The sequence below is a fragment of the Petromyzon marinus genome, chromosome 17 (assembly GCF_048934315.1).
Source record: "Petromyzon marinus isolate PM22_M1 ecotype Great Lakes invasive population chromosome 17, UKy_Petmar_22M1.pri1.0, whole genome shotgun sequence".
Lineage (NCBI taxonomy): Eukaryota > Metazoa > Chordata > Hyperoartia > Petromyzontiformes > Petromyzontidae > Petromyzon > Petromyzon marinus.
In genome coordinates this window covers 3022603-3044904 of record NC_133683.1, presented here as the reverse complement: position 1 = coordinate 3044904, position 22302 = coordinate 3022603, and the positions used below count along the sequence as shown (strand labels likewise).

General features: G+C 44.4%; 1 protein-coding gene across 1 annotated transcript in view; it reads left to right on the top strand.

Moving 5' to 3' along the window:
• LOC116937229 (uncharacterized) overlaps positions 1–22302 on the top strand; it is a 41451-nt gene that overhangs the window by 10568 nt on the left and 8581 nt on the right. Inside the window, exon 2 of the mRNA XM_076067741.1 lies at positions 21478–21636. Coding sequence (XP_075923856.1) covers positions 21478–21636 — 159 coding nt within the window. The remainder of the gene's footprint in view (positions 1–21477; positions 21637–22302) is intronic.

Genomic DNA, 22302 nt, shown 5'->3' with positions numbered 1-22302 from the left:
TGCAGGAGACAATAGGGACACCAACAAGGTGGGAATTACCAGAACAGTATTTGAAGACTGACACGGTTAATTTAAAAATGCACTTTCAATGTATGCGCCAATTAACGTCATTCTTTTTGAAAAAATAACTTGTTTTAACCTAGAGATTTAGAAACTAAACCTTAGGACATTAAACTAGTACAATTAAAATGTACGATTAATTGTAAAGTTAGCAAAATAAATAAATGATCTAAATCATATACTATATTCTTGGTTCTTTCGGTAAAGTCACGTAGAAGGGAAACAATAAAATAATAAAGATATAAAACAATAAAATTCTCACATGTCAAAATTCATATACTGTTGATTTATTCTCTCCATCTCCGCAGTTGACACTGCCGGTTGTGTTCCCTCCTTAGCTCCCATTCCCACGTTAGTCTCGACCACCGGCCTTCATCACTTCAAGTTGTGTGTCCTGCCTCACCCCACCTTTCTAAACTAAAATTACGTCCTTAATTTGCATATGATGTCCAATTGACGTGTCCGTCTTCCAGTATCAGTGTAATTCTTAGGATGTGCATCATCTCTACGCTTCCTTGTGCATTTCTAAACATTGATTCTATTTTCCGTTTGTGATGCATCTGTTTGAAAAAAAACGTTCTGCATAAGGCATATGGCTCAGTTACGTTTCATTTCGATTTAAAGCTTTCGTGACTGCAAGGATTAATATTCTTTGGTTCTTTCGGTAAAGTCACGTAGAATGAGAATAAAATAATAAATTGATAAAATAAAATAACACAATAAAATTCTCACGACGTTTCGGCCACAACACAAGCGACCTTCATCAGGTGACGGGACGAGACTGTCTGGAGGACAGCGCTGGAGCGAAAAAGCCACGCTCATATCGCGACCTTTAAGCTGTGTGAGAAGAAACAGAGCGCCTTGACAAAGGAATTAGCATATAATTTAGCATTGAAACAGCTGAGTGATTAGCGTTTCATTATTAACGTTTCATTATTAAGTCAAGATAACAATAAGCACTTTGCTCTGCCCTGATATGCCTCGTTAATCATTTTCATCCCTCTTCCCCTTCAACAACTGCCCTACGTGTAGATGCACTTCTGTGTTTTCAAGGCTGTGTCCCTGTTCTTTTTGCGTTCAGTTTGTTATTCCCCCGCACCTCCATTAAAGCATGGTTGGCTGCGTACGGTGCGAAAGAAGTTCACCCTGCAAACATACGCTGCGTTGAAAAATGATTCTACTGACTGCAGACCAATCCTGGACAGATTTCTCAATACGAGTGCAATATCGAGGGTACAGATCAATACCACCTGAACACAGATGCTAATTCCCGGACGGGTGGCAACTCTAGCCATGCCCATGAAAACATACAAAACATCTTGACCATGAATCGCCTATGCGGCAGATTAAATGTCAAGCATTTAACATTGAATTCCGATCTACTTTTGTTCGTTTTGATTTATTTTGGCGCAGTTTCAAGTAAGTATTTTTGATATAATTATTGTATTGTCATTTTCTGTATAATTATGATAATAGACCAAGCACTGAGACATTGCCCAGGGTTGGTCTACAATCGAAAAGGTGGCAACCCCATAGCACACCCTAACGTGTTCCAGTGTTAACACATCGTATGTTTGTATCTTGAACTTCTTTCGCACCGTACGTAGCCCACCGTGCTAATCGGAGGTATGAGGTGAGCGGGAATCGAACTCGTGTAGTCGGGGTTCGTAGCGCAGCGTGCTAAACGCTAAACGCTGCGCCACCGCTCCCCCCACCACACACGCGCACAGCAGCTCCAGAGAGCAACTTTTGGGTCAGAGGTAGCCACATTGCACTGGGGCCGTCCATAAATGACGTCACGCACCGAGGGGGGGGGGAGGTCAGACATTTGTGACGATGTGTGACGAGGGGGGGGGGTTTGAGAAATGTGACGTCACCTCAAAATGCGCAACTTTAATTAAATATAGACAACACGTTCTACATAATTAAATAGGCTTTTTAACAAATCTTTTCTTCTACAACATCAGAGTGCAGCGCCACATTAAATACGCACTACAATGACGATAGTTTAAAGCGATATGAAACATGTTTTATATTTTTGGGGAGGGGCGGCGCACAGCTTTGTGACGTCATATTTGAGGGGGGGGGTCTGACTTTTTGTGACGCCGTGTGACGATGGAGGGGGGGTCAAAAATCGTCCAAAATCGCGTGACGTCATTTATGGACGCCTCCACAGCGAGAAATAGCGCAACAAACAGAACCCACGTACAGCGAGGGTAGCCCTGCCTGGTTTATCATTAATTAATCTCCAGTTAAGTCACAAACGACTCTCTTAGAGCCGAAGGCGCGATCCAGTATCACGTTGGCATGCCGTGTCAACCCGTACGGGGTTACCCCGTATTCGTGTACAGGGAGATTGAGTTTTCAGGTTCATACGGCTTACTACAGCCGTTTCAAAACGGGCAAACCAATGTTTTGTTTGATGGGACTTTGTAGGATGAACGTTGAGATTTGTAAGGGGCACGGGGTGACCAATAAGGTCTGAATTGGTCTGTAATAAGAGAGGCAATGGTTAGGGGTTGACAGGTGTGCGTTGGCACTGCGTGCCACGTCGCGTTGTCATACAGCTGACACTCCGATGAGCAATGATGCGGCGACGCACGGTGCCAATGGGGCCGTCCATAAATGACGTCACGAGATTTCTGACGATTTTTCACCCCCCCCCCCCCATCGTCACGCGGCGTCACAAAAAGTCAGACCCCCCATCAAATGTGACGTCACAAAGTTTTGCCCACCCCCTAAAAAAAATAAAACATGTTTCAAATCGCTTTAAACTATTGTCATTGTAGTGCGTATTTAACGTGGCGCTGCACTCTGATGTTGTAGGAGAAAACATTTATTAAAAAGTCTATTTAATTAAGTAGAACGTGTTGTCTATATTCATTTAAAATTGCGCATTATGATGTGACGTCACATTTTTCAAACCCCCCCCCCTCGTCACACATCGTCACAAATGTCTGAACCCTCCCCCCCCCAGGTGCGTGACGTCATTTATGAACGGCCCCAAAAAGTTCAACATTCGTGCGTATCCGCCGTGATGTGGGGCGAAGTTTAATTCTAATCTTATTATCCGCGATGCCTGCAGGATTAGCTTTTTCATTCTTCGTCTGCCAAAGCAGATGATTAATGAGAATATTGATGAGATTTCCCCCAGCGCATGTTGGCTGTGGAAGGGCTGTTTAAGACCCGCGGTGAACCCGCTCATCTCCACGTATCGGCATGAAATGAAAAATCGCGGATTTTAGGAAGCGCGTTCGTTTCAAGTGGATGCTTGTTGTCAACACCGCCACATTGACAGCACTCGCAACCATCCCATACTCAATTGAAAACTCTTCTTAAGTAATTGCTTATTGTGTTTAGTTTCTTGTCCTTACCTCATACCTCCGATTAGCACGGTGGGCTACGTACGGTGCGAAAGAAGTTCAAGATACAAATATACGATGTGTTAACACTGGAACACGAGGGTGTGCTATGGGGTTGCCACCTTTTCGATTGTAGACCAATCCTGGGCAATGTCTCAGTGCTTGGTCTATTATCATAATTATACAGTAAATGACAATACAATAATTATATCAAAAAGACTTACTTGAAACTGCGCCAAAATAAATCAAAACGAACAAAAGTAGATCGGAATTCAATGTTAAATGCTTGACATTTAATCTGCCGCATAGGCGATTCATGGTCAAGATGTTGTGTATGTTTGCATGGGCATGGCTAGAGTTGCCACCCATCCGGGAATTAGCATCTGTGTTCAGGTGGTATTGATCTGTACCCTCGATATTGCACTCGTATTGAGAAATCTGTCCAGGATTGGTCTGCAGTCAGTAGAATAATTTTTCAAACGCAGCGTATGTTTGCATGGTGAACTTCTTTCGCACCGTACGCAGCCAACCATGCTTTAATTGGAGGTGCGGGGGAATGACAAACTGAACGCAAAAAGAACAGGGACACAGCCTTGAAAACACAGAAGTGCATTGACACGTAGGGCGGTTGTTGAATGGGAAGAGGAATGAAAATGATTAAGAGAGGCGTATCAGGGCAGAGCAAAGTGCTTATTGTTATCTTAACTTAATAATGAAACATATCTGAGCCATATGCCTTAAGCAGAACGTTTTTTTTTCAAACAGATGCATCACAAACGGAAAATAGAACCAATGTTTAGAAATGCAGAAGGAAGCGTAGAGATGATGCACATCCAAAGAATTACACTGATACTGGAAGACGGACACGTCAATTGGACATCATATGCAAATTAAGGACGTAATTTTAGTTTACAAAGGTGGGGTGAGGCAGGACACACAACTTGAAGTGATGACGGCCGGTGGTCGAGACTAACGTGGGAATGGGAGCTAAGGAGGGAACACAACCGGCAGTGTTAAGTGCGGAGACGGAGGGAATAAATCAACGTTATATGAATTTTGATTTGTGAGAATTTTATTGTGTTATATCTTTGTTATTTTATTGTTTCCCTTCTACGTGATTTTACCGAAAGAACCAAGTATATAGTATATGAATTAGATCATTTATTTTGCTAACCTTACAATTAATCGTACATTTTAATTGTACCAGTTTAATGTCAATCCTTTACAGCGATACACTTAATCCAAAGAAGTTGAATGTGAACGCTGAAACACGTAAATATTACTGAACATAGTGTGGATAGAAGAAACTGCTCTTAGGTTTTTTCGGTAAAGTCACGTAGAAATAAGAAATAATAAAATAAAATTTCAGAATAGCATACGACGTTTCGATTGCAACGCAAGCAATCATCATCAGGTATAGAATAGCTAAATTTAAGAGAGAGGAAACACAGAGAGATGGAGAAGCACGTCAAATTGAACAAGATTTAGTAAAGTTTGGAAACAATAATATGCAGCACAGAGGGTCGGTCAAACTAAATATCCATACAATTGAAACATCAATAAAGCAGGTTGCTGCTCCAGGCGCCACTCTACGCGTGAGTGGTGCCAGTGGACTGAGAGGCCGTGCCAGGAGTCGCTGTCGCTGGCTGCTCAATGACCACCACCCTCTCGGCCGCTGCAGGGAGGGCGCGGCGCTGAGCCTTGAACTTCAGCTTCCCGTCTTCAGTCAAGCAGCAGCTCACGCTCTGCGGGTCCACGTCCCTGGGCAGCTGCGTCTCCCTGTGGAACTCCTGGCAGCTGTGACTGTAGCTGCCGCTGCTGACTTCTCCGCTCTTCACCTCGCGCCGTCCGGCCACCACCAGCTTGTCTCCAGACACCTTCACGGCCAGGTCCTGTGGGGAGAAGTCCTGCACGTCCAGGGACGCGACAAACCCGCCTCCCTGCTCCTGTGGATTTTCAATCTGGAACCCACTGCTCACGGCCGGCTGCTGCAACAGTGCGTCTCCGAGGCTACCCGGAGCCCGCGTGTGGCTGCTGAGCTGATCGACTCCACGGAAGATTCTCTCCATTCTCTCGATCTCGCTCCTGTTGACTCGCTGCAGCTGCTGGAAGAGACTTTCACCGCGGGGGTTCCAGACCAGCCAGCCTGGCCAGACGCTCCTCTCCATGACGTGCATCGCAGGGAAGTAAACACTGAGGGCCATGCTTGTTGATGTGCTTCACAGTGAGGCTCGCTTCAGCTGTGAGCGCTGCTCCTTCCTCTGCCGATGTTCTGCCAGTGCAGCTACAGGAGCTGCTTTTATAGCCCTGGCAGTAGCTACGAGCAGATTCCAGGGGAGCCAGAAGCGTCCAGAATGACGCAGCTGCTCCCAGGGCTTCCCTCATCCACAGCAAATAGCAGTGACTCAAACCTGGGGTTCAGCTGTGTGACGCCTTCTCTAAACTAGCACATCAACAAGCATGGCCCTGAGTGTTTACTTCCCTGCGATGCACGTGAAGGAGAGGAACGTCTGGCCAGGCTGGCCGGTCTGGAACCCCCGCGGTGAAAGTCTCTTCCAGCAGCTGCAGCGAGACATGAGGAGCGAGATTGAGAGGATGGAGAGAATCTTCCGTGGAGTCGATCAGCTCAGCAGCCACACGCGGGCTCCGGGCAGCCTCGGAGACGCACTGCTGCAGCAGCCGGCCGTGAGCAGTGGGTTCCAGATTGAAGATCCACAGGAGCAGGGAGGCGGGTTTGTCGCGTCCCTGGACGTGCAGGACTTCTCCCCACAGGACCTGGCCGTGAAGGTGTCTGGAGACAAGCTGGTGGTGGCCGGACGGCGCGAGGTGAAGAGCGGAGAAGTCAGCAGCGGCAGCTACAGCCACAGGTGCCAGGAGTTCCACAGGGAGACGCAGCTGCCCAGGGACGTGGACCCGCAGAGCGTGAGCTGCTGCTTGACTGAAGACGGGAAGCTGAAGTTCAAGGCTCAGCGCCGCGCCCTCCCTGCAGCGGCCGAGAGGGTGGTGGTCATTGAGCAGCCAGCGACAGCGACTCCTGGCACGGCCTCTCAGTCCACTGGCACCACTCACGCGTAGAGTGGTGCCTGGAGCATCCATTCCAGTAGTCTAACTATTTAACAGTATTCGTGCTGGAATTCAGTGTGATACAATGTCATGCATTTTGTAATTTGTCTTCATGAGAATGTTAAAGACATGTAATGTGTCGTATCTAAACAGTAATATTAACAGCCTGTAGGATGTTATTTACAATGCGACTCATTAGATTTAGAATGTTTCATTTCACCGGGCAACATTAAGTACAATATTGTAAGCAATTTATTGTTTACACACGAATATAGTTATCTGGCGTACATGTACGTTCCTGCTTTGAGCTCTTACTGTTAACATTGTATGCAGTACACGTACAATATAATTTAGAACGTTTAATTTGTTGCTTTCGTCAGTACACTTTTTAAAAAATACATTTTGAAATAAAGTTTTTGTTGCATAAAACCAAATGTTGTTAGTCCAGTTTGTATACTGAACCTAATGACACACAACTGAGGATGTTTAATAATTGTTAAGCAGAAGTTTTTTATTAGTTCAAAGGAATGGTGAGCTGAGTACAGCCGAATGTAAACGAGTGTAGTTACGTAAATACTGATATAAAAATAATTATTTGAAACTGCGCCAAAATCAATAAAAAACTAACATAATTGTATCAGAATTAAATCTCCAATACTTGACATTTAATCAACCTTGATTCAAAGCTTTCATGACTGCAGGAATTCATATTGTTTGGGTCTTTAGGTAAAGTCACGTAGAGAGAAAAAATAAGAAAACATAATAAAAATATCACGACGTTTCAATCGCAACACGAGCGGTCGTCATCAGGAAAAGTGGGGTTAGCTGCTAAAAACAACTGCTTATAAAGGTATAAAGGTTTGAAAAGGGCGTGGCCCAAATGTCAGCAGCCAATGCCAATGCAAGTGGTGGGTAGCGACCGCGGCGGTGGTGGGCTTTCCACCAATCACAGGGCTGCCAGGCAGAAATTAGCATGTCAATGCAAGATCGCCGAGACTCCTTCACGGCGAGTGCGCCAAGGTGGCTATGTTAATGTGAGAGATTAGCATGTTAATGGGAGATCCTGAAGCAGCAGCCTCGAGGATGGCACACGAGGTAGCTGTGTTAGTGAGAAATGACATCTGTTAATGTAAAAAATCAGAGAGCCGAAAAAAACAACTAATATCAGAAGGTGGTAGGCTGGGAACATCATGGCCCGTCATGACTTAAACTGGTTAATAACGTCCTTCCAATGATTTTTCAGTTTGTACCCAAGTCGGTTGAAATTGTGTCTGTGTTAACCCATCTGGAAGGCTTCATTAACGAATCTTTGCTGATAAGCAGTGGGTTTGCAGAGTAACTTCGTCTTGGAAAAATCAATTTCGTGTATGCCCACAGCATTAAAACAATGATCAGCCATGGCTGAGGTATTGGTCCTACCGTGTTTCAGATCTGCCTTATGTTCACGAACACGGTCCGAGACATGTCACTTAGTTTCCCCAATGTAACTACTGCCGCAGACGCAGCTTAGTTTTTAGACGTCGGGGTATTGCATGTCAGGGATCACATCCTTCACAGATGGGATCAGATCACAAATGTTATGTACTGTGTTGAATCGAACCTGGATCTTGTGTTTGCTCATGATTTTGGAAATATTTTTGGTGACCCCTGCTATGTATGGCAAGGTGATGGTTTTGATTGGGTCCTCAGATGGTTCCTTCCCAATGGTTGGGGTGATAGCTTTTCGGATTGTGTAGTCTAAATATCCATTCATCTTGAGGCCTTGGTGTACGTGTTCCAGTTCACTGGCTAGGCGGTGATGGTCGGAAATACATCGAGCTCTATGGTGTAGAGTTATGATGAGAGAATTCTTCTGGGATGGATGGTGGTGGGAGTCAGGTTTTGTTAGGCATTCATATGGGTGGCTTTCCTGTAGACAGAGTGTACCATTGAGCCATCTGGTCTCTGTACGATTAAAACATCCAAGAATGTTAATTTGCCATCCTTTTCCATCTCCATCGTGTATCTGATCGCTGGGTGTATGGAATTGATGTGGTTGAAAAATTGGCCCAGATCTGGTAGGCCATGTGGCCAGATGACGAACGTGTCATCTATGTACCTCTTAGACAAAGCCGTAGGGTGGATGCCTGGATGGCATCTGTCTCAAAACATTTTTCCATGAAAACATTGGCTATAACTGGAGATAAGGGAGAACCAATTGGGGTAACTTCACCTTGTTTATAGAATGTTCCATTCCAGGTGAAGTAAGTGTTGGTGAGGCAGTGTCTAACCAGGGCCGGTACATCAGCATTCAATTCCAGTTTGGAGCAAATCTTCAATGATTGCAATGGTGTCAGGCACAGGAACTTTGGTAAACAACGATACTAGATCGAAACTGACAAGCAAATCACCTGGAAATGGTGAGATGTCCTTAAATAACGATACCAAGTGAGCTGATTTAAGTACAGCTGAGGTGGTCTTACCAGTGAATGGTTGTAAGGTCTGATACAGAAATGGGGCCAGTTTGCAGGTGGGTGAGTTAATGATGAAGACGATAGGATGAAGGGGTGTATCTTCTATATGGATTTTTGGTAAGCCATAAAATCTGGGTGGTCTAACAGCAGAGGGTTTTAAGGAAAGCTGCTTGGTTGGTTCGATTAAAGATGTTGAATCAGTGATGATATTGTTGGTTTTTGTAACAAGGCGGTTGGTGGGATCTCTATTGATTTTGGTACAGCTACCATCATTCAGTAGATCCTGAATTTTGTTATTTTATGGGTTTTTTTCCATGATGACAGTGACATTGCCCTTGTCGGCTGAGAGGATGACGATGCCCTCTCTCTTTTTTAATTGAGAAAGCTCAAAGCGCACATACTTACTGATGTTGCTAATAGGTGTCTTAGCGTTTTTGATTAATATGTGTCTTAGCGTTAATTAAGGACATTTTTCGATTTGAAGCTTTCGTGACTGCAAGGATTCATCTTATTTGGTTCTTTCAGTAAAATCACGTAGAATGAGAATAAAATAATAAAATATAACAATTAAATTCTCACGACGTTTCGGCCACAACACAATTGGCCTTCTTCAGGTGAAGGAACAAAAAACTGTCGGGACGACAGAGCTCCAATGAACGCTGCTAAGATTCGTAGCGTCTTTTAAGCTGGTTGAGAGAAGAGAGGCACCTTGACAAAGGGGTTAACATATCAAACAGGAGAATTTATCATTGAAATAGCTGATGTATTTAGCTTGTGACTGGTCACAGAAATAGCTATGTTAAAGTCAAAGCCTACACATCCACAGAGGCACCTAGTACAAATCAAACGGGAGAATTTAGCATTGAATAGCTGAGGGATTAGCTTGTGACTGTCGGGACGACAGAGCTCCAATGAACGCTGCTAAGATTCGTAGCGTCTTTTAAGTTGGTTGAGAGAAGAGAGGCACCTTGACAAAGGGGTTAACATATCAAACAGGAGAATTTATCATTGAAATAGCTGACGGATTTAGCTTGTGACTGGTCACAAAAATAGATATGTTAAATTCAAAGCCTACACATCAACAGAGGCACCTAGTACAAATCAAACAAGAGATTTTAGCATTGAATAGCTGAGGGATTAGCTTGTGACTGGTCAACGAAATAGCTATGTTAAAGTCAAAGCCTACACATCCACCGAGGCACCTCGTACAAGGATGCAAAAAGGGGGATGCAACAACTCAAATATCATACAGTAAACCGATGTGAAAAAACCTGAGTCCAAATTACATCAATATAATAAATGTACTCAATATATTCTTCAATAAGCAGAGCTCATAACAGCAACTGGGTATGCACTACACTATATAATGAATACCATATAGTAAACAGATAAAAAAAAAACTAAAATATAATCTACCTCAATGTTAACAATAAACTCTATATATTCTCCAATCAGCTGAGCTACCAACAATAAGTCGTTATATATCACGATGCTATATGGCGAAAAAATGGGTGGATTCTTACCCTCCACATCAGCACCACGGACAGCTACCAGCCCCGTTCAGACGGATGAGTCCATCCATGGTCGGTACAGAGGGAGGAGAGAAACAGCTGCGAGGCGCTGTTATAATCATGTTATAAACCATACCATTAACCGTGGTGTGAGAAGTATTAAGAGTCAATGCCAGTGAAAGAGCTGCCGTCTGAAGATCACCATAAAATTATTAATTAAGAACCGCAATGGTTTAAAACATCTTTCCAATGGTTACTAAGCCAGAATCCATCTTCTCGGTTGAAATTGTCTCTGTGCTTGTATATGTGGATAGCCTCATGAACGAATCTCTCATGGTAGCCGGTTGGCTTGCACAGAACCTCCGTCTTTGAGAAGTCAATGTCATGTGAGCCCACTGAATTATAACAGTGATCTGCCACGGCGGAGGAGTTCGTTCTAATGTGTTTCAAGTCTGCATTATGTTCGCGGATGCGGTCCGAGATATGTCGTTTGGTTTCTCCAATGTAGCTACTACCACAGAGGCACTTTAGTTTGTAAACACCCGGGTACTGTATGTCTGGAACAGCATCTTTTACAGATGGAACCAGATCACGGATTTTATGTACTGTGTTGAATCGGACCTGGATCTTGTGTTTATTCAGGATTTTGGAGATCGTTTTAGTGACCCCTGCAATGTAGGGTAAGGTGATGGTTTTGAGTGGCTCCACAAGAGGATCCTTCTTCATGACTGGAGTGATGGCTTTGCGGATTGTGTAGTCGGAGTAACCATTAGCCCTGAGAGCCTGGTGTACGTGTTTGAGTTCACTGGTAATGTGTTCCTGGTCGGAATGCATTGGGCTCCATGGTATAGAGTCTTGATGAGGGAGTTCTTCTGGGATGGATGGTGTGGGAATCCGGTTTCAAGTAAGCATCTGTATGGGTAGCTTTCCTGTAGACAGAGTGGCTCATTGAACCGTCAGGTCTCCTTTTAATTAAGATATCCAAAAAGGGTAGCTTTCCATCTTTTTCCACCTCCATGGTAAATCTGATGGCTGGGTGTATGGAATTGATGTGGTTGAAGAATTGGCCCAGAGCTGGTAGGCCATGTGGCCAGATGACGAACGTGTCATCTATGTACCTCTTAGACAAGGACGTAGGGTGGATGCCTGGATGGCATCCGTCTCAAAACATTTTTCCATGAAAACATTGGCTACAACTGGAGATAAGGGCGAATCCATTGGGGTAGCTTCAACTTGTTTGTACAATGTTCCATTCCAGGTGAAGTAAGTGTTGGTGAGGCAGTGTCTAACCAGGGCCGGTACATCAGCATTCAATCCTTGTTGGACCACATCTTCAATGATTGTAATGGTGTCAGGCACAGGAACTTTGGTAAACAACGATACTAGATCGAAAGTGACAAGCAAATCACCTGGAGATAGTGAGATGTCCTTAATTAACGATACCAAGTGAGCTGATTTAAGTACAGCTGAGGTGGTCTTACCAGTGAATGGTTGTAAGGTCTCAGACAGAAATCGGGCCAGTTTGTGGGTGGGTGAGTTAATGATGAAGATGATAGAACGAAGTGGTGTATCTTCTTTATGGATTTTTGGTAAGCCATAAAATCTGTGTGGTCTAGCAGCAGAGGGTTTTAAGGAAAGCCGCTTGGTTGGTTCGATTAAAGATGTTGAATCAGTGATGATATTGTTGGTTTTTGTAACAAGGCGGTTGGTGGGATCTCTATTGACTTTGGTATAGCTACAATCATTCAGTAGGTCCTGAATTTTGTTATTGTATGTGTTTTTTTTTCCATGATGACAGTGACATCGCCCTTGTCGGCTGAGAGGATGACGATGTCCTCTCTCTTTTTTAATTGAGGAAGCTCAAAGCGCTCATCCTTACTGATGTTGCTAATAGGTGTTTTAGCGTTTTTGATTAATGTGTCTTAGCGTTAATTAAGGACATCTCATGCTTCCATGTTGATGTGCTTCACAGTGAGGCTCGCTTCAGCTGTTAGCGCTGCTCCCTGCTCTTCCGATGTTCTGCCAGTGCAGCTACAGGAGCTGCTTTTATAGCCCTGGCAGTAGCTACGAGCAGATGCCAGGGGCAGCCAGAAGCGTCCAGAATGACGCAGCTGCTCCCAGGGGCTTCCTCCATCCGCACAGAATCAAGAGCGTGACTCGTGTCTCGGGCTGCAGTCTGTGAGCAGTTTACTGCCATGGAATTCGCTCTGCACTGATAATTCACTATGTAACACGATTTTTGTTCCTGGGTAGTAAGTGTTATTTTCTAATTGCTTATGCCTTAAAACTATATAAAATGGGTATTATTCCCCATAAACTTTGCTTTTGTGACCAGGACTTTACGTGAAGGAATTACACAAATGCACACCACGTTTTCTCATTGACAATATGTACATTTCAAAATATCACTGTCCTGGTGTACTATAGTGTATTAAAGTTGTGTCTTGCCTGCTTGTTTCCAATGGAAATATCATTTTTAGTTTAGAGAAGACGTCACACAGCTGAACCCCAGGTTTGAGTCACTGCTATTTGCTGTGGATGAGGGAAGCCCTGGGAGCAGCTGCGTCATTCTGGACGCTTCTGGCTCCCCCTGGCATCTGCTCATAGCTACTGCCAGGGCTATAAAAGCAGCTCCTATAGCTGCACTGGCAGAACATCGGCGGAGGAGGGAGCAGCGCTCACAGCTGAAGCGAGCCTCACTGTGAAGCACATCAACAAGCATGGCCCTCAGTGTTTACTTCCCTGCGATGCACGTGATGGAGAGGAGCGTCTGGCCAGGCTGGCCGGTCTGGAACCCCCGCGGTGAAAGTATTTTCCAGCAGCTGCAGCGAGACATGAGGAGCGAGATCGAGAGGATGGAGAGAATCTTCCGTGGAGTCGATCAGCTCAGCAGCCACACGCGGGCTCCGGGCAGCCTCGGAGACGCACTGCTGCAGCAGCCGGCCGTGAGCAGTGGGTTCCAGATTGAAGATCCACAGAAGCAGGGAGGCGGGTTTGTCGCGTCCTTGGACGTGCAGGACTTCTCCCCACAGGACCTGGCCGTGAAGGTGTCTGGAGACAAGCTGGTGGTGGCCGGACGGCGCGAGGTGAAGAGCGGAGAAGTCAGCAGCGGCAGCTACAGCCACAGCTGCCAGGAGTTCCACAGGGAGACGCAGCTGCCCAGGGACGTGGACCCGCAGAGCGTGAGCTGCTGCATGACTGAAGACGGGAAGCTGAAGTTCAAGGCTCAGCGCCGCGCCCTCCCTGCAGCGGCCGAGAGGGTGGTGGTCATTGAGCAGCCAGCGACAGCGACTCCTGGCACGGCCTCTCAGTCCACTGGCACCACTCACGCGTAGAGTGGCGCCTGGAGCATCCATTCCAGCAACCTGCTTCATTGATGTTTTAATTGTATGGATATTTTGTTAAATCAGTTTCTTCTATTCACGATATGTTCAGTAATATTTACGTGTTTCAGCGTTCACATTCAACTTCACTGGATTAAGTGTATCGCTGTAAAGGATTGTCAAATCGTATCGCATCGTTTTAATTTGCCATTACACGTTCATATATTCTAATAAGATAATGATAAATGTTATATTCAAGTATTTTTCATCATTACACATGACTATTTTCTACAGTCTAATTTTCGAACTACTATAATACTATACTGTTTGTGTGAATGGTAATGATTTTTGTAATAAAATGCCTTTCAATTTCCTGCAACATTTGCAACTGTTTTTTTTCTACATTGTGTTTGTTTCATCGTTACTGTGGATCAGAGTTCTGGACACAGAATTCCCCAAAACTTAGACAACCGGTAACGCGGCCTCATTGCTCCCTGACCATGACAACTCCCAAGGTGCCAGGCTCACGCCGTCGGCCCTGCCGAGTCACTCCGCACTCAGAATCTGGGATTGGCTTGCAATGATCTAAGATCAATCTTACCACTTCACATTTCACTTGTATCATCCTTCAATTGGTAGTAAATCCTTCGCTAAGGAATTGGTCCTCAAATCGTGGGGACAAGCGTACCACGGAAAGATTAGTTGCCATTTAATGTTTGCGACACAGAGAATGTAAATAGTTACATGACCACCTCGCTGCTGTAGCAGTGTAAGTCATGCTGCTATTAATATATTCTATGTTTCGAGTTTCCTGGCTGGCTGCTGGCTGTGCTTCTCTCCATCCCAACAATAACTCCGTTGTTAGTGGGTGCAGGAGACAATAGGGACACCAACAAGGTGGGAATAACCAGAACAGTATTTGAAGACTGACACGGTTCATTTAAAATTGCACTTTCAATGTATGCGCCAATTAACGTCATTCTTTTTGACAAAATAACTTGTTTTATCCTAGAGAATTAGAAACTAAACCCAAAGACATTAAACTAGTACAATTAAAATGTACGATTAATTGTAAAGTTAGCAAAATAAATAAATGATCTAATTCATATACTATATTCTTGGTTCTTTCGGTAAAGTCACGTAGAAGGGAAACAATAAAATAATAAAGATAATCCCTCACCTATTTGCACAAACCAATCCCTTAGCTATTTCAATGCTAAATTACTAGTTGCCTCTGTGGATGTGTAGGTTTTGACTTTAACATAGCCATTCCTGTGACCAGTCACAAGCTAATCCCTTAGCTATTTCAATGCTAAATTACTAGTTGCCTCTGTGGATGTGTAGGTTTTGACTTTAACATAGCCAATTCCGTGACCAGTCACAAGCTAATCCCTCAGCTATTGATATGTAAACCCCTTTGTCAAGGTGCTTCACTTATCCCAACCAGCTTAAAAGTCTCTACGAATCTTAACATCGTTAATTGAAGCTCTGTCGTCCCGACAGTTACCTTTCACCTAAAGACGGCCGCTTGCGTTGTGGCCAAAACGTCGTGAGAATTTTATCGTGTCATTTTATTATTTTATTCTCATTCTACGTGACTTTACCGAAAGAACCAAAGAAAATAAAATAATAAAGATATAAAACAATAAAATTATCCAAATCAAAATTCATATACTGTTGATTTATTCACTCCATATCCGCAGTGGACACTGCCGGTTGTGTTCCTTCCTTAGCTCCCATTCCCACGTTAGTCTCGACCACCGGCCGTCATCACTTCAAGTTGTGTGTCCTGCCTCACCCCACCTTTCTAAACTAAAATTACGTCCTTAATTTGCATATGAAGTCCAATTGACGTGTCCGTCTTCCAGTATCAGTGTTGTTCTTAGGATGCGCATCATCTCTACGCTTCCTTGTGCATTTCTAAACATTGGTTATATTTTCTGTTTGTGATGCATCTGTTTGAAAAAAACGTTCTGCTTAAGGCATATGGCTCAGTTACGTTTCATTATTAAGTTAAGATAAAAATAAGCACTTTGCTCTGCCCTGATACGCCTCTCTTAATCATTTTCATCCCTCTTCCCCTTCAACAACCGCCCTACGTGCAAATGCACTTCTGTGTTTTCAAGGCTGTGTCCCTGTTCTTTTTGCGTTCAGTTTGTCATTCCCCCGCACCTCCATTAAAGCATGGTTGGCAGCGTACGGTGCGAAAGAAGTTCACCATGCAAACATACGCTGCGTTGAAAAATGATTCTACTGATAGCAGACCAAACCTGGACAGATTTCTCAATACGAGTGCAATATCGAGGGTACAGATCAATACGACCTGAACACAGATGCTATTTCTCGGACGGTTGGCAACTCTAGCCATGCCCATACAAACGTACACAACATCTTGACCATGAATCGCCTATGCGGCAGATTAAATGTCAAGCATTTTACATTGAATTCCGATCTACTTTTGTTCGTTTTGATTGATTTTGGAGCAGTTTCAAGTAAGTATTTTTTATACAATTATTGTATTGTCATTTACTGTATAATTATGATAATAGACCAAGCACTGAGACATTGCCCAGGGTTGGTCTACAATCGAAAAGGTGGCAACCCCATAGCACACCCTCATGTGTTCCATCGTATGTTTGTATCTTGAAATTCTTTCGCACCGTACGTAGCCCACCGTGCTAATCGGAGGTATGAGATAAGGACAAGGAACTAAACACAATAAGCAATTACTTAAGAAGAGTTTCAATTGAGTATGGGATGATTGCGAGTGCTGTCAATATGGCGGTGTTGACAACAAGCATCCACTTGAAACGAACGCGCTTCCGAAAATCTGCGATTTTATCATTTCATGCCGATACGTGGAGATGAGCGGGTTCACCGCGGGTCTTAAACAGCCCTTCCCCAGCCAACATGCACTGGGGGAAATTCCATCAATATTCTCATTAATAATCTGCTTTGGAAGACGAAGAAGAAAAAAGCTAATCCTGCAGGCATCGCGGATAATAAGATTAGAATATTACTTCGCCCCACATCACGGCGGATACGCACGAATGTTGAACGTCTTTGGGGCCGTCCATAAATGACGTCACGCACCTGGGGGGGGGGGCGATCAGACATTTGTGACGATGTGTGACGAGGGGGGGGGGGGGGGTGAGAAATGTGACGTCACATCAAAATGCGCAACTTTAAGTAAATATAGACGACACGTTCTACTTAATTAAATATACTTTTTAATAAATGTTTTCTCCTACAACATCAGAGTGCAGCGCCACATTAAATACGCACTACAATGACAATAGTTTAAAGCGATTTAAAGCATGTTTTATTTGGTGGGAGGGGGGCCAGAGCTTTGTGACGTCATATTTGAGGGGGGGGTCTGACTTTTTGTGACGCCGTGTGACAATGGGGGGGTGGGGTCAAAAATCGTCAGAAGTCGCGTGACGTCATTTATGGACGGCCCCTTTGGCACCGTGCGTCGCCGAATCATTGCTCATCGGAGTGTCAGCTGTATGACAACGCGACGTGGCACGCAGTGCCAACGCACACCTGTCAACCCCTAACCATTGCCTCTCTTATTACAGACCAATTCAGACCTTATTGGTCACCCCGTGCCCCTTACAAATCTCAACGTTCATCCTACAGAATCCCATCACAAGGGGAGAAACACAAAACATTGTTTTGCCCGTTTTGAAACGGCTCTAGTAAGCCGTATGGACCTGAGAACTCAATCTCCCTGTACACCAATACGGGGTAACCCCGTACGGGTTGACACGGCATGCCAACGTGATACTGAATCGCGCCTTCGGCTCTAAGAGATTCGTTTGTGACTGAACTGGAGATTAATGAATGATAAACCAGCCAGGGCTTCCCTCGCTGTACGCGGGTTCGGTTTGTTGCGCTATTTCACGCTGTGGGGGCCGTCCATAAATGACGTCACGCGATTTTAGACGATTTTTGACCCCCCCTCCCATCGTCACGCGGCGTCACAAAGAGTCAGAGCCCCCCCTCAAATATGACGGTACAAAGCTGTGCCCCCCCCCCCAAAATAAAGCATGCTTCATATCGCTTTAAACTATTGTCATCGTGGTGCTTATTTAATGTGGCGCTGCACTCTGATGTTGTAGGAGAAAATATTTATTAAAAAGTCTATTTAATTACGTAGAACGTGTTGTCTATATTTATTTAAAGTTGCGCATTTTGATGTGACGTCACATTTCTCACCCCCCCCCCCTCATTTATGGACGGCCCCAGTACAATGCGGCTACCTCTGACCCAAAAGTCGCTCTCTGGAGCTGCTGTGCACGTGTGTGGTGGGGGGAGCGGTGGGCTACGTACGGTGCGAAAGAATTTCAAGATACAAACATACGATGTGTTAACACTGGAACACATGAGGGTGTGCTATGGGGTTGCCACCTTTTCGATTGTAGACCAACCCTGGGCAATGTCTCAGTGCTTGGTCTATTATCACAATTATACAGTAAATGGCAATACAATAATTCTATTAAAAATACTTACTTGAAACTGCGCCAAAATAAATCAAAACGAACAAAAGTAGATCGAAATTCAATGTATAATGCTTGACATTTAATCTGCCACATAGGCGATTCATGGTCAAGATGTTGTGTATGTTTGCATGGGCATGGCTAGAGTTGCCACCCGTCCATGAATTAGCATCTGTGTTCAGTTGGTATTGATCTGTACCCTCGATATTGCACTCGTATTGAGAAATCTGTCCAGGATTGGTCTGCAGTCAGTAGAATCATTTTTCAACGCAGCGTATGTTTGCATGGTGAACTTCTTTCGCACCGTACGCAGCCAACCATGCTTTACTGGAGGTGCGGGGGAATAACAAACTGAACGCAAAAAGAACAGGGACACAGCCTTGAAAACACAGAAGTGCATCTACACGTAGGGCGGTTGTTGAAGGGGAAGACGGATGAAAATGATTAAGAGAGGTGTATCAGGGCAGAACAAAGTGCTTATTGTTATCTTAACTTAATAATGAAACGTAACTGAGCCATATGCCTTAAGCAGAACGTTTTTTTCAAACAGATGCATCACAAACGGAAAATAGAACCAATGTTTAGAAATGCACAAGGAAGCGTAGAGATGATGCACATCCTAAGAATTACACTGATACTGGAAGACGGACACGTCAATTGGACTTCATATGACTTCATATAATTAAGGACGTAATTTTAAATTTTGATTTAAAGCTTTCGTGACTGCAGTAATTCATATTCTTAGTTTTTTCGGTAAAGTCACGTTGAAGAGAAACAACAAAATAACAAAATATATATAAAACAATAAAAATTCTCACGACGTTTCGACCATAACTCAAACGGTCATCATCAGAATGAGAATAAAATAATAAAAAAACACAATAAAATTCTCACGACGTTTTGGCCACAACGCAAGCGGCCGTCTTTAGGTGAAAGGTACAGTACTGTCGGGACGACAGAGCTTCAATTAACGATGTTAAGATTCGTAGCGACTTTTAAGCTGGTTGGGAGAAGTAAGGCACCTTGACAAAGGGGTTTACATATCAATAGCTGAGGGATTAGCTTGTGACTGGTCACGGAATTGGCTATGTTAAAGTCAAAACCGACACATCCACAGGTGTGATGATGACCGTTTGAGTTATGGTCGAAACGTCGTGATAATTTTTATTGTTTTATATATATTTTGTTATTTTGTTGTTTCTCTTCAACGTGACTTTACCGAAAAAACTAAGAAGACGTAATTTTAGTTTAGAAAGGTGGGGTGAGGCAGGACACACAACTTGAAGTGATGACGGCCGGTGGTCGAGACTAACGTGGGAATGGGAGCTAAGGAAGGAACACAACCGGCAGTGTCCACTGCGGATATGGAGTGAATAAATCAACAGTATATGAATTTTGATTTGGATAATTTTATTGTTTTATATCTTTATTATTTTATTTTCTTTGGTTCTTTCGGTAAAGTCACGTAGAATGAGAATAAAATAATAAAATGACACGATAAAATTCTCACGACGTTTTGGCCACAACGCAAGCGGCCGTCTTTAGGTGAAAGGTACAGTACTGTCGGGACGACAGAGCTTCAATTAACGATGTTAAGATTCGTAGCGACTTTTAAGCTGGTTGGGAGAAGTAAGGCACCTTGACAAAGGGGTTTACATATCAATAGCTGAGGGATTAGCTTGTGACTGGTCACGGAATTGGCTATGTTAAAGTCAAAACCGACACATCCACAGAGGCAACTAGTAATTTAGCATTGAAATAGCTAAGGGATTAGCTTGTGACTGGTCACAGGAATGGCTATGTTAAAGTCAAAACCTACACATCCACAGAGGCAACTAGTAATTTAGCATTGAAATAGCTAAGGGATTAGCTTGTGCAAATAGCTGAGGGATTAGCTTGTGACTGGTCACGGAAATGGCTATGTTAAAGTAAAAACCTACATCTTCTTTGGTTCTTTCGGTAAAGTCACGTAGAATGAGAATAAAATAATACATTTATAAAATAAAATAACACAATAATATTCTCACGACGTTTCGGCCACAACACAAGCGGCCTTCATCAGGTGAAGGGGGCGAGACTGTCTGGTAGGACAGCGCTGGAGTGAGAGAGCCACGTTCAGATCACGGCTTTTAAGCTGTGTGAGAGGAACAAAGAGCCTTGACGAAGGAATAAGCATAAAATTTAGCATTGAAATGGCTGAATGATTAGCTTGTGACTGGTCACAGAAATAGCTATGTTAAAAGTTAAAGCATACACATCCGCAGAGGCCCCCATTGTTAAAAGGAATTAGCATAGAATTTAGCATTGAAATAGCTAAGTTAAGGCATACACATCCGCAGAGGCACCCCTTGACAATGGGATTAGCATAGAATTTAGCATTGAAATGGCTGAGTGACTCGCTTGTAACTGCTACAGAAATAGTTACGTTGAAGTCAGAGCATACACATTCACCGAGGCACTTAGTACAAATCAAAACAGGAGAATTTAGCATTGAAATAACTAGGCGAATTTAGCATTGAAATAACTGGGTGATTTGCTAGTGACTGGTCACAGAAATATATGTTAAAGTAAGGCCTACACATCCACAGAGCTTCAATGAACGCTGTTAAGATTCGTAGCGACTTTTAAGCTGGTTGGGAGAAGTGAGGAGTGAGGCTCCCTCCTCTGCCGATGTTCTGTCTCAGATGTGAATAATTAGTATTGTATTACAATTCTATAAACAATACAGTGTTGTAGTGCATCACGTGTTGATGTTCCATTGCACAGCCACGTTCCAAATGCTATAATGACGTAAGAGCCGTGGAAACCTCTGACGTCACGGTGACGTCATGGCCCGGTGACGTCACGGCAGAGGTCAGAGTGGAGTCGGCTCCTGGAGAGGAAACCACCTCACCCCACGCTGCTCCTCCACTTCGAGTTCTTCAGAGACCTTCGCCACCACCACCACCATGGCGATCTTCACGGCTGTCCTCACTGTGGTTCTGCTGCTCACGCAGCCGATGGTGGAGCTCCTCGGAGGATCTCGGCGTGGGGGTTCGGACATTAACGCCTCCAACACCACCACCACCACGATCAACTACTCGGGACTCGTGAAGAACGTCTCTGCATCAGCAGGGGTCGCCACCTGGGGACCGATGTTCAGTAGCCACAGTGAGGACATTGTGGACAGCGTGCTCCCTGCCCTCCTGCAGGCTATGGGTGAGCTGAGCAGCAGCTGCCAGGCCATAGTGGACAGCGCGCTCCCTGCTCTGCTCCACGCTGTGGGTCAACTGTACAGCGGCTGCAAGGAGGCCATCAGCTCCACCGTGCTGCTGAACACCCTGCACATCGCCGTGCATCTCTGGCGTTTCATACATCGCCAAGTGAGTGAGCAACATCCATCATCATCACCACCATCAGCCATGGTCAATCCACTAGTGGGTAGAGACCTCCACGAGCCGTCGCCACCTCCCACGATGCCGCTGTGCAGTAATCCACCCAGCACCTGCACGTGGAGCGATTTCATTGCTTCATCTCCCCACTGGGCACCCTCTCGGATGACCCCCTCGCAGCCCGTCGGCATCACTCACCCCCTTCACACCTCCACCGATCCCCCTCAACTCCACTCACGGTGTCTTCAACAGCCTGGTTGGGCACTGGAACAGTATCCCGGACAGTGCCGGATTAAGCTCGTGCGGGTCCTGTAGCTTATATTATAAAGGTGCCCAGAATAAATGAAAAAAACACAATTATAAAGCACGAAGTTTTTAACTTGCATAGTAAAGTAATTGTAATTTTACTATAGTAATAGAGCAAGTACAGAATCACTGAACGGGGATTTATAGGGTGAGATCATTTAGCGCGGGGCGCTTGAAAGTGCGGGGCCCACAGCTAATGATTATTTTGTTCCGAGGATAATCCGGCACTGATCACGGATTGAGTATGAGGAGCAGTGATGAGATTTAAAGTATTTTTTAACATGTTATTAAAATGTTATGTTTAATAGAAAATATAATGTTGTTTGTCTCTTAGCTGTGATTCGTAAAAAC